A 16,341-nucleotide genomic window follows, 5' to 3' on the forward strand; every position below is an offset into this window, starting at 1 on the left:
ATTTAGGCTGAGTGTATACTACGCCTCTATTTCAAGGGTGTAAAGACGTATAAACCAACCTTTGTCTGTAAATACGTTTTGACCTTCGCAACATATTGGAATTTATGCTGTTGACACCAAAGTTTCTTTTTACAACAGAAACTCAACCGCAACATGGCAAACATCAGACCATTTACTGTAAGGTTTCTCATGGCTGGCGCAGTGAATTATACTGATCAGACAAACACCCAAGGTCCAAATTTCCGACACTCTTCTTGAGGAAGTCAAAGCGAAGCTCAAGATCGCTCGTCTCGATGAGCGCATGGGTGAGGTGGAATGGAACGACCTAGAGATTGGGCATGCCGAATTCAAGCAACTTCTGGAATTCTGGCGCGAAGAGTATGACTGGAGAAAATTCGAAAGCTACCTGAATACGTTTCATCATTTCAAAACGCCGATACAAATTCCTGGTTTTGAGGCATTGGAAATTCATTTTCTGCATCATCCATCGTCACGGGCGGATGCGATTCCTTTACTATTTGTTCACGGATGGTATAGTAACATACTTCTTCTGGATTGCCGTTAAACATGCTAATGTACCCGTATTAGGCCTGGGTCATTTCTTGAGTCACTGAAGATTCTACCATTGCTCACGGACCCTCCAGAAGGACGGCAAGCTTTCCATGTCGTCGCGCCATCTTTACCCGGGTATGGTTTCAGCGACTTTTCTCGGCAGAGCGGGTTTGGTTTGGAGCAATATGCCGATTGCTTTGCTCGACTAATGGCTACTTTACATTACGATAGATTTGTTTGTCAGGTAAGCTATAGTTTTTCTCAACCGTTTCATCGCCACTGAAGTAAGGGACCGTTTAGGGTGGCGACTGGGGTTCGTCTATTGTTCGATACATGGCATTGGGCCATCCAGAGATGGTATTAGGGATCCACATAAACATGTTCCTAGCGCTTCCGCCCAGTCCAGAAATCTCAGCTGAGAAGTTCCAGCGGTACCAGAGGATGGATTATGATACGCAAGAGCTAGAGAACTTGGAGAGGACAAGATGGTTTGCGCATAATGAAGTGAGTAGTACTAAGCAGATGACTAACTGCTCTTTGCATCTGACTGGAGCCATTCACAGCGCGGATATCAGCGAGTCCAAGAGACAAAGAATGTGACGCTCGGTTACGCGTTACATGACTCCCCCGTCGGCATGCTGGCCTGGCTAGTGGGTAAACTAAAGGCATGGACTGACGACTACCCTTGGACAAAAGAAGAACTCATTCATTGGACATTCATGCACTATCAAGGAAGCCCGAGTGCAGCAATGCAAATTTATAAGGAGGCAGAGGCAGTCTTGAACGAGAACAGAAACAGTATGTTAGGCAGATACATATCCCAGCCCGTCGGTTGTTCGGTTTTCCCAAAGGAGGTATGTCGGCTGCTGTTGAATTTCCGTGGCATGGGCTGACATTTCATTTACTGTGAAAGCTGTGGTTATATCCTCGTGACTGGATGAGTGAGACATGCAACATTCAGTTTTGGAAGCAACATAAATCCGGGGGGCATTTCATTGCGTGGGAAAGACCAGAGGCCTTGGTGGCGGATATTGCAGAATTCTTCGACAAGGAAGGACCAGTCTTCAAGAACGGTGGAAGCCATGGCTGAGGCAATATGACGGGTTCAATAGAGCGAGCAGGTGGCCACAACATTCGGTCGAATAGTGAAGTAAGATGAGTTCCTCATGACGTATTCTGCTCTAGTATCTTGGATATGGTTTTGTCATGCCCCTGTACCTTATGCGCAAGGTATAGGACACACAAACTGCACCAACTACGACCTCTAATATGTGGAATTAAGACGCCGGACGGGGACCGTCAATTACAAATCTACAATCCACGTCATGCAGCCTGGGTTCTCCTCAAATAGCACCTATATCCTCCATTAGTCCTCACTCATTCGGAAGGAACCGAAGTGTGATAATAGAGACCGATGTACTACCGAGCACTACTGCCGGTGAACCCGCAAAGCGTTGTTAGTAGAGTGCTACTCGAGCATTTGACTCATGTGCCAAGTTGATTAGTCTTACTATTACAAACTCTAGGTGGATCCTTGGGAGGCCCTCGTTCCGAGAAGGGGGAGAACTTAGTTGTCCTAAGCATAAAAAGCTCTTGGGGGGGGGGGGGGCATGTGCTGTGTGTTGACCATTAGTACCCTATATATATGTAGATCGAACATTGAGCTTACTACGATAGGCATGAAATGTAGAATGGGACTGTAGTTTACCAAATGTTTTGGAATGTTCTTTGTAGGCTCTCGTATAAGCGTTGAGGACCCTGCTCTCGAAAGTACATATTAGTACTGGCCTACTGGCGTGTAGTACAATGTGAGATGATGTAGAGAGAATTTAGATCTGAGTAATTAAGCGGGAACATCGCTCCGTTGCATGAATTTTGTCTCATGTTGTATAAGGGTTCACCAGCTGGTTTTGTGTGCCCTGTACAGGGTATGGATAAACATTTACCGGATATTGAGTCGGCAGTCTCAAAAGTAGGTCAAGCTCAAGCCAAGACCGCGGCAGAACTCCTTCTGAAAGGGAAACCTGGTACCGCTGGTAAAAAGGTCTGCTGATTGGCTCGCACTACTAGCTTGGCCTTGGCACCGATAACGCTAAACCCTTTCTGGGGCTACTTTGCGAGTGGCCCCATAGGGCCACGACAGCGCTAAACCGCAAAGAGACGAGGGTCTGGCACACGTGACATCCACGGAGCGTCGATCCCGCCCGATATCCGATTGGTGGCGGAAAGCCGTCGCACTTCCCCTCTTCCAGACGGGGACCTGAAACCTTGCAGTTGCTGCCCGCTTGCTATTCTTTTTGTGCACTGGAATGAATCACATCGTCGGTCTCGCAAGCACTGCCTATTCCTGTTGCATGCAAATCACAGCCTCTTCCATTCTCCGAGGTGACCTGCATCTGTCCTTGCCTGCATCTGGTAGCTTCGTCTCCGCCGCTTATACACATGGTGTTCCCTGGAAGGCTTAGCACCGGCTGCTATGTATGCCGGAGGCGTAAAGTGAAGGTAAGTTCGGTAAATATGATAGAAACTGTTCTGTCTCTTCTTCTACGTGATTCTTAACTGACCTGGAACAGTGTGATGGGGCTCGACCAGCATGCCGTCGCTGCGTCACACAGGGGAGGCAGTGTACGGGTTATCCGGATGCCTTCGCCTTTCGTGAATATAAAGCCACGAAAGAACCTCAAGCAGGCAAGGCAGCAGCCAGGAAACGAACCAAAAAGACTACGGACGGTGAACAGCCCGCGAGTGGCTCAACATCACCGTCCGCGGCAGTATCAGACCAAGATGGAACAGATACACGTCTGATTCCCACTAAATCCCCACCCACACCACCTAGTCCCCCTGCTGCGATAACACCATGTCTGGAGTGGCAGTCACTTTGTTATTTCTTTCATCAGCATGTCCTGCCTACCGAGAAGTCTCCCTGTGAGGGTCATCTTGCCTTCCTTCCTGAGCTATATCAGGAGAAAGGCAATGACCCTTCCCTGAGACATGCCATCCTTAGCGTATCTTACCTTTCGTTATTCAACACCGCTCGCGTAAATGAGCTTTACGTGAATGCTAGGAAGCATTATGGTGTGGCATTGAAATCGCTCACAACGTCACTCAGCAACAAGGAGACCTCGACTCAAGACGAGACGTTTGCAGCTGCGCTGTTCTTGAGTATGTTCATGGTAAGTTTACCAATATCGACCCGATTAACCGGCACCGCTTGCTTACCAAACCTCAGGATCTAAGCGGCGAGAGACAGGGGGCAGTGAATCCTCACATCCCTGGAATTTGCTCTCTAATGCATCTTCGGGGTAGACCGGAGCGCAGTAGCAAATATGCCCGCAAGCTATTCGGTTGGGCATTCACTCAGATAGTAAGCCAAACCACTGTATTCACAGAAGCCATTGTTGACTTAGTTTGTACGTTGCAGCAAATTCAAGCGGTAGCCAATAATCAGTTTGCGTATGCCTGCTTGCCAGCATCTATCAATATGGCGTACAATCCCGACTACGTGCTACGCTCAGGGATAATCACCAGTATGATCTCCGAGTTTTGTCACGGGGCCAGCGAGTTCCGAAGAACCGAACACAACTACCCACCCACCGCCAGGGCCCGGTTATTGCATTCCATTCTGGGAAGGGCGTATTTCATCATGGAACAAATCAGCATTTGGGATGAGGCAGTCCCTCAACATTGGAAACGCCAATTTGCCGTGCCGGGTATGGGCCAAGTGAATCATGCAGAGCAGGCTGCTTCGCGAGATCCATGGACCCCATGCTTCTTGGCCGTCGTCCAGGCAGCACAAATTCTCTATCTCGTCCACGTGTTCGAGTGTTGGGAGAAGTACGTTCCATTTGCATCTGCGATAAACGATGAACATATTGAATATTTCCCTGTAGAAACATTCAGCGGGATAGACGATCGGATCAGAAGCCTGATAGAGGTGATTTGCGACACTGCGACTTACACATTGGGACATGTCACCCCAAATCATGAATTCCAGCTGCACCCCAACAGCAAGCTGGCGAATGGATACACGCTTCTGTGGCCGATGTGGGTGGTTGTAAATTCCGGGCTTGCGACAGCAGACCAATTGACTCTATGCCGGCTTGCTCTTGAGTGTGTTGGTTCGACCATGGGTTACCGGTTGGCCTCTGTCTTGTGTGCAGATGGTAGACAGGAAGAACCTCGTTCACGCATACTTGAACAATCCTCAATGACTCGCAGCCTCACGGCCGTGCAGTAAACCGAAATTTTATGAACCTTTCATGCCGTGTCATGAGACACGATGAACATTGTGATATATACCCTCGATGCTGAGACGAAGCAGTTTCGGCGACTGTGTGCCTCGACTGATTTCCCATGTTGCATTCTCATTTCAAAAGCTGAATACCTTTTTCATTATTAATATATCTTTTGCCTCTTTACCCAAGATAAGCTCCATGCTTACCTGTATATATTCTGCTCAAATCACGTGTATTCGTGCTGTGTATCTCACCTATCTTGACGAGCAGGGAGCAAAGCAACTTTAATAGTACTTCTCAGGGGATATTCCCCAGAGCGCAGATTTGAAAAGCAACAACTCCCACTGGACGAAAAGCAAATAAAAAAGTCTGCTAGAGTAAGACAGGAATAAGCCAGTACTCAACAGCCCCAACTGCCTTCGCAAAGGGCCACCAGAACGGGTTAGCGAGGTGATCTTCGTAGGGCTGCACAGGATAAGCCGGGGGTGAAATGCCGTCCACTCGGACACTGAATATCTTAGTGAGCCATCCTCACAGGGGTCAATTGCATGTGACGGCTGGAAATTAACCGTGCTAATATTGCGCGTAGGATTGCTCGGTTCGGGCCCGTCTAGACTGACAGTGATATATTTGGGGTATGGCCGGGGTCGGCGTCGGTTTCCGAATCTGGCAATCGGCGGCGAGGGGTCCCAGATTGACAAGCAAAAGTTTCGTGTGGGACTCATCGCAGCACTGCCACGGTGTCAAGGGAGAATGTGACTATCTTCATTGCTAAAAATCTCTGTTCAAGTATACAAGACGGGTTGCTCATGTGATATGTGAAGATGTGATGGATGTAGAATCTATAGTCGCAAACTCAACTAACTACCCAAACCCAACACCGTATAATAACTCCAGTATAACATGCAAAAGAAAGACCAATGAAAGCTGTGCGAACTACCGCCATACAGGGCCCCAGTAGTCATTGTTCCCCTGAAAGGCGCCATCATACTTCTGGCATCGCGGATGATCGTAATCTTCCTGTGACCCCTGCGGCCAGATAGGAACAGCACAGAATTCATCGTCCTGGCAACCAGAACACTCCTTCCATACACTCCAGTCAAGATAGTGCATCAGGTCCTGCAGAATAGTTGTCACTATACCGTGCTCCTTAGCCTCCATGACTGCCATAAGACTGCTGCAGATCCTACTACTAACAGTATAGACAGCTCGGTAGCCCAAAGAGTCCTTAGGAGCATGAGTTGGAATGAACTGGCTAGCACATCGGTCAATCTCAGCGTAGGAATCACGATTGTCGCGATCGACAAATGGGGATAATATGCGCTCTGCCGTCTCCATAATAAACTCGAGACGAGCAGCCTGATCATCATGATGGGCAGATACTAAGCCGCGCAGAATGCGACCGTATTTCTCAACCACCATGTCCACCACTCCTTGCCAGTTTATCACCCGCGTCGTAGGATCGTGATTCATGACTAGCGCAGTCAAATCATCCCTAATGGGCGCAAGCGATAAAGCAGGGAGATGCGCAAGACGTGGATGCTTGCTACCACCATGGAACAAATCAAGACCATAGTCATATGCAGTGACGAAAGCGTCATAGTTGACAATGACCCGGTCGCCGCCAATGCCATGGTACCTTGATGTGACCGTCCGAAGCAAGTCACTAGGTTTGCCGCTCTTCTTTGCGGGATCCCGAATGGGAAGCGTCACTCGAGCAATATTGACCGTGTCTAGCTTCTGTTCAGGATTGCAGAGAATGATTTCAAAACCCGCTGCCATCCGGACCACGCCGTCGATACGTCCATTCCATTCCTCTTGCGCGATCTCACAGATGGCGCGAGCTCGCGCTGACTCTTGACTTACGCCTCCAGGCTCCAGTTTATCTTCAAATAGGACACGGTCCTGCAGGTCCAGCGTGCCTATTTGTGACTTCCCCGCCGAAGTACCGTCGATGTAAACGAGGCGAAGGTCTTCCGTAGTTGCGTAGGTGTGAAGCCAGCCAGTCTCAGCTGGAGTGATCATTACTTGCTGGGACTCTGAGTCCACGTTGTGAGATGGTTGTTTTGAAGGAGGACGGGCGAATACCATGGCGTGCTCGGGGTCGAAAGCCATCCAGCCTATCCTGGAGATGGGGTCTGATCGTGCGTCGCCGTGATAGACCTTAACTCCCTTCGAGACAGAGGCAAGGAAAAAAGTCATGCCATTATGATGAAGTGATGATCCCCATTGTCGCATGGAGGAGTGGATGGCGTTGAAGATGTGGTTGGCGTTGTGCATGGGTTGCGGTTCCCTGATGGCGAGGGCTGTGGTGGTGGTAGTCATGGAGAAGGCTGCTAGGCACGTTAATAAAATTGATTGATACATGATCATCAAATTGTTGGAGATTGAATTGGACTCACCTCTCTCTAGGTTTATTGGACTCTCGTATAGTTATATGGCGGCTGGCTAAGCTGTTGTCCGCAGCTCGGAGGATCCACATTGAGCTCAAGCCGTCAGGGCTTATCCCCGAGCCTTGCTCGCCACCTAGTTATCTTTCCTTCCCTGCTGATTGACGCGTACTACGATTTTCCTCATGCAGCATCGGAGGTAAAGACGTGATTCTGGCAGTCTCTTATTTTTGTTCCTTACCCCTCATGTTCCCAATTCTAGATCGGATGTTCCGATCAGCCCTACAAAGATGGATGATTGTCAGCCGACGGTGGGAATAATAGAATAGTTGCAATTTGTTTCACGAAAATAATTAGTTCCTCTAAATTTTCCACCGTAATAGCATTATGTGGCGGAAACCGACATTCCCAGCCGGTAAATCCGAATACAATCATCGCAATCACTAGCTGTTGCCTGGCCGTGCGTGGTAGGCAACTTCCTTTTTCAAGACCTCATCTTTTGTAGCACCCTTTCAAATCTCGTTAACCGTGTTCATCACAACACCGACAGTAAAAGATTTAGCCGTACGCTTAGGCATTGATCTCCCTGGTAACAATCTGCGATGGCATCCTATCAACCTCCTTGCTCTTCTCAATCACGCCCTCACTGCTGGACCGGCTGGCAGCCTTCGTAGGGCGGATTTTGCGCATGCAGGCCGAGAAGAACGGAATGTAGCCGTAACGTTCATTGTACCACATGCAAACATAAGCAGTGATGATACAGATCCAGTAGAGGTTGTAACCCAGCACGGATCCATAGGTGGCAGAGTTGGTCCAGCCGAAAAGGGCGTTGAAGATACCCCATCCACCACCGCTACCCAGTTCGGGGTTGCAGCAGTTGACGTGCCAGACACTCTGGCGGATATCGTAGGAACCAGCTCCCGAACCCGTTTCGGACGCATCACCACCGATGATATTATTCCAGGCGTTGTTCTGGAGGTACCAGATTGCACGGGAGAAGAGACCAGCGGAGACGAGGTAGAGGAAGCAGGTCGAGATGATCAGGAAGTATTGCAGGGAGGCAGTGTTACCACATCTATTGCAGAAGAAATATTAGCCAGGACTGCAAGCCCTTACAGCACGAGAGGGCAACACTAACCTGTAAAGAAGATATCCGACGGCAATACCGGCAGCAAGACCACAAACAACTGCGAGAGGGAACGAAGTAGCAGGGAGACCGAGACCCACACCACCGACATACACGACGGCCTCAAGACCCTCACGAAGAACAGTCACGAACGGGAGAAGGAACATGACATATTTCTTGGACCAGTCTTTGAACCGCTGGTAGATACCAATCTTGGTCTTCTCCTTCTCTTCGAGAGCCTGGGCCAGCTTATCACGCCACTTGTCCTGCAGCTTCGAGACACGCAAAAGACCAGCACCCATGATACTGATAATGATGGAAGCGATGAAACCGAAGATACCTTCCCAGATATCCTCACTACCGGTGAAGACATCCTTGTTGAGGCCGTAGAAGGCACCAATCATACCACCGCCGACACACAGACATATGAAGAGACCTAATGCTACACCAAGCCATACCTGGATTATGTAAGAAGGCAGAATGGAATTCCGTATGGGGGAAGAAACATACATGTCGATTTAATCGTTTTAATGTTTGTACATCGCCTTCTCCTCCTAGTGTCTGCTTAAGGAAAGACAGAAGGACGGAGACGATAATGACACTCTCGAGACATTCACGGAAGCAGATGAAGAAGACTGTAGATTGTGAGCACTAGATCAAAGAGCAAATGCCTTGCTATAATAAGGTGCAAGAGTTATATGTATCATACCTGTCACTGCAAACACACTGTTGGCCATCTTGTCGACAGTAAGCCTCGTCTAAGGCAACTCCAAGAGACAATTGAAAGCGTCAAAAGTGAATGAGAGTCCAAGCCAAAGAGGTCCTGTCCCAGTCCCTGAGATGACCGAGGGAGATGATAGCAACATATACCCCAGCGGATCAACGACAAATTTCTCCAAGTCTTCTCCGATGCCCGCAACCCATTCGGATGCGTCTTTTCAGCGGCCCAGGTGCCACCCCAACTATCCATAGAGACACCACACCGATATTGCCATGGCACTAAGAGCAAATTCGACCGGGACTCCAGCGTCCGGCTGTATACGATGCTGAATTACCTACGTAACAAAAATGGCCACTCCGGTTCTCGCTTATCAATCTTCACAGGGAATAATCTCTGGTCATATGCCTAAAGTATGGCTATCGCGGCATGCAAAGGGTCTCAGAGGCATACCTTGGTAACTACAAGCGGGTCAAGGATGTTTGCCAAGACGCAGGAAAAAATCTGATAGCGAGGAGCCAGAAGCGATTGGTTTACTGGAGTCATGGGCATGAATCTGATAAACCGTACCCGGTTAAAAAATGGGTGCCCCATCGGGCGGATGGTTGAAGTTTGGGTTGATAGTCGGCTGTAACGATACAGTCATCGTATTCCGGATACTTCAATACCTTGCCAAGAGACACGCCAAGATATGGCATTATCACGAATTCACTATGGGCAATGCTCCTTTGACAACCACGCAACAAAGGTATGCTCTGCTCTTGTCACAAGGTACGATCTACTCAGTCATACACAGGAGATCGACTGAGAATGTGTCATTCAACGCCGTCATTGTTAAGTGACAACAACGCTGACGAGAATTTTACTGAGGTACCTGAAGCAAGACGTTGGATACGGTCGAAACATGGCTATAGTGACAGAGCACAGTGGAGAATTCAGCTATATTGGTGAATTAGGTGTATGTGGGACCCCGATGTTGGTTATTATACTTTCATAGTTGGGAGGACCAAGGTTTAGGGGAAGAGCCATCTAGAGGGACGCCAGAGTACCTAAGGGAGAAATCTTCTCCCACCGATGCTACTCACACTAACTGAAAGTAAGACCGCTTGACTAATGCCCTGTTCTTGTATATCGAGGCGCCAGTGCGGTTGTACTAGTGGTCGATTTGACCTGCATCATAGAATCGACAATTACTCGACCCATGGCCGAACAAGACAGGACGGCTGCGACCACACACGACGTCCCGATTCAATCTATACTTAGCTGATTCGCATCTGCAACACACCCCAGTGCTCCAGAATAACGGTGATGTGCATGGGACCAAAGCGGTTCAAGTTAGCATTCAAGGATCGTCAGACACACTGGATGTAAAATTACCACTCGTTCCATACAAGTATTGTTGATTGATAAGATGACCCATAGAGCTCGGTTGCGCCATGAAATCCTAGCGTGCTCGCTAATTAAGCTTTAGGTTAGGCTCGCAAACTAATTCCTTTCTTTCTCAAAACCTTCCCTCGGGATATCAGCGGCGGACCGGTGGGACCGCCATACGGGGAGTTCTCTAGTGACTTGCATCTCCTCTTCCTATGGGTCATGGGGCCATTAGATGAATAGGAGGCGGGGAGGGATCGGTTGCTTGACTCGGACAAAGGTGGATACTGGATGCGAAGTTCAACGGGCCAAATTTTGACTGCCTCCAGGCGTGGGATTGATGCCCACATATCTTCATTGCAAAAAGGGTTTCTCGCCGATTAACTCTAGGGACCGATGCAAAATTGGCCGGTTTACCCAAGGTTATTCGATTGTGACATACAATGGTCACATGTCCAGTACTCGTGCGGTCATGTTGCCCAACTGAGAACCTGTACTTTGAACCAGATTTTCATGATTGATAGGAGCAGTCGGAACCCAATATGTGCAACGTACAGCCCAACCATGAACAGAATGTCATGCCAAGCGGCAAAACCATCACAATCATACAATGCGTACATAATTGCCGCAGGAACGCGGACAGGTTACCCTGAAACGTGTATACTTTGCGACAACAAACCTGTAACAACCGCACCGAACGTGGGGAGGACTCCCAATATGGTAAGAATTTGATGCCAAGATAGACCGTGTCAATCCGCTATCTCGCTTAGGACCACCCGGGGCTCGGATACAGCGCCCGAGGCAGATACACCAACTACCATTTCTAAAGGAACCTCCCAAGTAATGAGTCAAAGCCGGGAGATGACCGACGGCCCGTACGTCGCTGCATTATTGCCAAGCACGGCCTTCCAGCTGGTGGCACCTTGTTGGTGGGTTCAAGTACAAGTGGCCAAGAATTTCTTGTTAGTCATATGGCCGCTGCTTCGCCTGTGGATCTTATCTGATGAAGCTTCGGCGATATTAGTCTTGGCAGCCCACATGGCCGGTGGGCTCCGTCGTCGGTGGCTACAGATACGGGCTCCTATGAACGGGGAAGAATCACTTTGATGAGAATTAGGCATACGTATGCTTGGTTGGATCGTTATTTCCGACTTATCAATCTCTTGCGTCTTGGCACGTCCAACCATATCGGTCAATGGTTCGTGGGCGCAATTTAACGGACCAGTAGATGGGGTATGTTACAACGCTTCCCACCATCGGCTGCTCCGGAACTTTGCACAAGGCATGACTGGAGAAAAAACTCTGCTAGAGAAACGCCTCTTTCTAGAGACTTCAGTTGGTGGGCTCGGAGGTATTTGCAATCCAGCGATTAGAATGGGTCCCATTAGGCACCGTATGACAATAGAAGGCAAAAGTCTGGCCAGACATATATACCGGGCAATGGGCTTCCTCGACTTCGTCAGACAGACTTTGAGCTCATCCATCTCAACATGCGTTCCCAGGCTGCCATCCTGCTTGGACTGAGCTGGGCCGTGAGCCCGGTCCTCGCCGGACAGGGCTTGACAATGTCGGCTCCCAATCTGGCTGATTATTGCTTCTACGCTATCTATTCGTCTCTCGGCTCATACACATTCGAAGGGGCAACCTCGACATCGTCGAGCTCCGGCACCACAGCGCATGGGTCTTCCAGCCAGTCTTCCTCCAGCAACTCCTCTAGCAGCTCCTCCAGTAGCTCTGGACATGGCTCGTCCAGCAGCTCAAGCTCACACCGTCGCCGAGCCATGCGAGAGAAGCGTGGTCATCATGGTGCCAGTTCAACGGGAGGTTGTACAAGTACCGTGGGAGTCATGTCCCTGTATGCCAGTGCAAAGGCTTGGTGCACTGAGGAACAACTCAGTTCCGCAATCCCATCCTACTGGGAGAGTCTTTGTGAACAAAGCAGTGTGTCCCTGATCAGCCTGACCGAGATCGAAGCCAATGCCACCGACGCCTATATTGCCTCCTTGCCTGTTATCGACCCGGAAACGAATAGTACTACTACAACTGGAACCATTGAATCACCTGTCCTTCTGAGCCATTCCTACTACAAGCGGGCTTACAAGTCTTACGTGGGTCAACTCCTTGACTACTTCTTACTCTAGTCTAACATGAGCTCAGGTTACTCACGACTATGCATTGATCAAAGACAAACGCTACGGATGGGGTCTCATGGGATACTGGGGCGGTGTCCTGGCCCTCGGAATGATAGTGAAGGCCTGGAAGTTTGTCCGTTCTAGCATGAGACTTTCTAATCCTGGTGACGCCGAGAAAATCAGTGCAGGCCCCCAAAGTAAGGCATTCGCACCAGTCGCTGCAGTTGCACACTTTATGCGCACATACTTTGTGATTCCTGCCAGCTTCGCTCCCTACCTGTCGAACCACCAACAGCTTTTCCTGTTTCACACCATTCCCAAACGACTGGACACCTTGATCGTCTTTGGTTTCTGGGCCGTCGCTATCATTCTGTCTTGCGTCAACTACGAGAGTTTCACGGGTAACATTAGGTGCGTTATCAGTCTACTCAGGGCTAGTGCGCTTTAACTAACGGCTCAATTTCAAGCACGCCGAGTCTGTACCAGCAAAACTGGCAATATTCCTCCGACCGCACTGGTGTTTTGTCCTACGCTTGCCTGCCCTTCCTTTGGCTCTTTGCTGGACGCAACAATATTTTCCTCTGGGCGACCGATTTCAACGTGCAGTCTTTCAACATCTTCCACCGTCACACGGCCTGGGTGTGTACCCTTCTGGCTATTGTTCACTCAATCGCCTACACTGTGGTCTTCCAGGTTTATGGTTAGCCCCCTTATCACACCCAGTTCCTACCGTTTACAACTTGTTGACAACATATCCTACATACAGATGGCAGATACCACAGCGCGCTGAAGCAGAACTACTTCTACATGGGTATTGTAGTATGTTAAAGCTATTCTGATAATATGCGGTGCCCAAAATTTCTAATTGTTCTATAGGCTACGGTTGTTATGGCAGTTATTCTCTTCCAGTCCGGTACTTGGCTTCGTCAGAGATTCTACGAGACCTTCCTAATCATCCACGTCCTCTTGGCCATTCTAACAATCTACGCCTTGTTCCGGTATTCTCTCCTTAACAACGCAATTCACATCACTATCTCTAACAGTAAGACTGCAGCCACACCAGCTTCGACGGAACCGTCTATAATGGCTACCTCTGGCCCATGGTTGCCATTTGGGGCTTCGATCGTGCCGTCCGCTATGCACGCATGGTCTACTGCAACCTCCACGTCAAGTTCGGAAAGGGCTTCATCTCCACAACCTCCTCCACGGTCACCTACAGTGCCGAAAGCGATCTGATCCGCGTCGAGATGTACCCTGCCTCTCAGACCCTCAAGCCTGGCCCTGGTCAACATTACTACCTCTACCAGCCCGTCACTCTCCGCGGCTGGGAAAACCACCCCTTCACCATGGGATGCTACGAGAACGCGACTTCGAAGGAGGAGTCTTCGAAGCTTATCTTCTACATCCGTCCCTATGACGGCTGGACGAGACGTCTGCGTGACCAATGCCAGAAGGCCGGCTCTGAAATCCGCCCTAAGCTCCTCCTGGAGGGCCCATACGGACACCAGGCCCCACTTCACACTTTCGACACAGTCCTCATGATCATGGGTGGAACTGGTATTGCCTGCGCGGTGCCTTATATCCTGGACCACATCTCGCGCGTTGAGGCCGGCAAGACCAACACCACTCGTATCCAGCTCATCTGGACAGGCCGTCAAAAGAAGATCTTCGACGAAGTCTGCTGCAGAGATCTGTCCGCAGCTTTGGAGCACAGCGACATTACCACCACTCTTTTCTGCACTGACAAGTCGGCGGCCGGAAACGTAATTGACTCCGGTGCAACGACTCCGACGAAGGAGAAGGAGGCTGTTGCGGATGCTATGGCTCTTCAGGACAGATCCAGTGGGTCTATTCGCTCTGTCGAGGACCTCAACGTCGAGCTTCGCTACGGCCGGCCTGCTATTCGCGCTAGTGTAATGACTGCAGTGCGTGAGGCAGAGGCTAGCTCGGCCCGGTTGGCTGTTATCACCTGTGGTCCGGCCGTGATGGCGGATGAGTGCAGGTCTTCGGTGTACGAGGCCATGAAGGGTGGATTCCAGGATATTGAGTACTTCGAGGAGGCATTCGGCTGGTAAAGAGGGTTTGGGAAAGGGTATGATGCAAGATGATTGGAAGGGGTTTACGGCATGGATTGATTATGCTTGCCAATGAGTATATGTAATGTGGAACCATGCAGGATTACTGCACAGTAAATGAAAAGTTACTTAATGTTGATATCTACAATTGTTAATTATCTCATTTCCTCTTTATCCGCAGATAGTGTATACTTGAAGCTCTTTTGCGTGAAAGATATAACGGCATCCTCCTGACTACAATCAGCTCATCAATCTATCCTGTAGATTGTACCTAGAGCTGCACCACACCCAGGCAACGACAAACATATAAAGTCCTCGCCGGTAATCCCCCACCCGGCCAAACTTCGGCCCCATCGCCCGTTGACACCAAAAACCGGCCCTTCGGGTTAAACTGCCGACTCAGGCTGCTTTGAGCGGGAGGAACCACGGCCGGTGGATCCCGCCGCGTGGAACCATCGCAAGCTCGTACCCGAAATAAGCTAAGATGGCCCCATCCTTGCGGTGATCGATCTGTGTGTGGGCAGAGGGGCTCTCGCAAGCTTGTACTAGATATGCCCCTCTTGGGCATGGATGGGGTGCGTTGTAGGGCATCGGAGCTCGGTAAAACTTCTGCGCTTGGCGAAGCAATTGTTCGAGGAGGTTTAGTTTGTTGGTCGTCTCCGGGCTTGGCTGGGCTGAATCTGGGTGAGGGCTTGGCGCGGACTGGCCAGGCTCGGATGGTATTCGAGCTAAGATTTTCTAGCGGAATGCGCGCCAGGTGCCAGGGCCGGTTTATTGCCATGGCGTAGGGCGGAATTTCACTCGCTTCTCGTAATATCCTAAATAGCCGAACGAGATTATAGTCAACAAGGCACCTCACAAAGGGGCGGCAGCATTTCCTGCTACTCGAGACAGCCCCAATGTAACATCTGGTTCCCAGTTTTGAGGATGACGACCAGGCTAGTACCGGTGATATATTGTGTCTAATGTGTGGGTCCACGCATAGTCTCTCCTTCCAGCAAAATGGTGGATCTAGACTCTGCCAGGACGTTGTTGTTCCCTCCATTATGGTAATAGGCTCTCAGTCAGTAACCCTACCCAGGTTCCCAGTCGCTACCAACAAATGGGCGACTCTGATGGATAATGAGTTTTGAATAGAATAGTACTTTCATTTGAGGCTGTGGCAGCTTATTCGGCTCCGACCTATGTCAGTTACCTCTAATACAAGTACCTGTACGATACATATATATATTTTTCCGTGCTACGGTTAGGTACACCTCGAGTGATTGGGATCCATTCATCAAGATAAGGCGCTATCCAACAAAATATCCCAATACGGAGGAGCAACATCAGATGAATGTAAGCAACCAGGTAGCATTTAGATAATACTCAATGCACTATGTCCGGAAGAGATTACGTTTTGAAATGTTGGCCTCGAAATTTTTGATGCCCCTCGAAAACAAGGAATCGGGACAAGCAGGTCATGAGATAGCAAGATTGGTACTTCAATTAATCGCATCAAACTGTCACTACAACCATTGAGCAGATATATATAATATCGCGCCGACTGGGTACTTGTCCCTTCCTCGTTAGCTGTTGATTATTTATATAATGATCCAACGGTTTATATGATAGATTTAGTAGGCTACATAAGCCTGCTAGGTTTTGAACAATTCTAGTATGATCATATATGGCTTGCTGAAGTTACAATAGTATGTAGCTCATATATATAGTTTATATATTCTCGTGACGCGGGTGTTCGT

The 16,341-nt window shown here is 49.4% G+C and overlaps 5 protein-coding genes across 5 annotated transcripts; 3 read left to right on the plus strand and 2 right to left on the minus strand.

The window, feature by feature from the left end:
• Positions 1-153: 153 nt before the first annotated feature.
• Positions 154-1,642, plus strand: BO79DRAFT_225631 (epoxide hydrolase; the record flags this gene model as incomplete). Its single annotated transcript, XM_025683742.1, has 6 exons — positions 154-177; positions 233-531; positions 589-796; positions 853-1,056; positions 1,116-1,406; positions 1,466-1,642. The coding sequence occupies 6 exons, from the start codon at positions 154-156 to the stop codon at positions 1,640-1,642; spliced, it is 1,203 nt and encodes a 400-aa protein (XP_025542642.1).
• A 1,352-nt stretch (positions 1,643-2,994) lies between these two features.
• On the plus strand, positions 2,995-4,797 carry BO79DRAFT_189588 (Zn(II)2Cys6 transcription factor; the record flags this gene model as incomplete). The annotated part of the gene is made up of 5 exons (XM_025680670.1): positions 2,995-3,054; positions 3,126-3,313; positions 3,389-3,725; positions 3,782-3,916; positions 3,974-4,797. The coding sequence occupies 5 exons, from the start codon at positions 2,995-2,997 to the stop codon at positions 4,787-4,789; spliced, it is 1,536 nt and encodes a 511-aa protein (XP_025542643.1). The 3' UTR covers positions 4,790-4,797.
• Positions 4,798-5,723: 926 nt separating this feature from the next.
• On the minus strand, positions 5,724-7,112 carry BO79DRAFT_214765 (uncharacterized protein; the record flags this gene model as incomplete). Its single annotated transcript, XM_025683246.1, has 1 exon — positions 5,724-7,112. One exon carries the CDS (start codon positions 7,110-7,112, stop codon positions 5,724-5,726), a length of 1,389 nt encoding a protein of 462 aa, XP_025542644.1.
• Positions 7,113-7,747: 635 nt separating this feature from the next.
• BO79DRAFT_140305 (FTR1 family protein) lies at positions 7,748-9,040 on the minus strand (the record flags this gene model as incomplete). Its single annotated transcript, XM_025678217.1, has 4 exons — positions 7,748-8,252; positions 8,316-8,761; positions 8,814-8,938; positions 9,013-9,040. 4 exons carry the CDS (start codon positions 9,038-9,040, stop codon positions 7,748-7,750), a joined length of 1,104 nt encoding a protein of 367 aa, XP_025542645.1.
• Positions 9,041-11,882: 2,842 nt separating this feature from the next.
• On the plus strand, positions 11,883-14,599 carry BO79DRAFT_251887 (ferric reductase family protein; the record flags this gene model as incomplete). Its single annotated transcript, XM_025685887.1, has 6 exons — positions 11,883-12,500; positions 12,550-12,935; positions 12,992-13,224; positions 13,291-13,343; positions 13,401-13,522; positions 13,579-14,599. 6 exons carry the CDS (start codon positions 11,883-11,885, stop codon positions 14,597-14,599), a joined length of 2,433 nt encoding a protein of 810 aa, XP_025542646.1.
• Positions 14,600-16,341: the final 1,742 nt, after the last annotated feature.

The sequence above is a fragment of the Aspergillus costaricaensis genome (assembly GCF_003184835.1).
Source record: "Aspergillus costaricaensis CBS 115574 unplaced genomic scaffold BO79scaffold_6, whole genome shotgun sequence".
Classification (NCBI taxonomy): domain Eukaryota; kingdom Fungi; phylum Ascomycota; class Eurotiomycetes; order Eurotiales; family Aspergillaceae; genus Aspergillus; species Aspergillus costaricensis.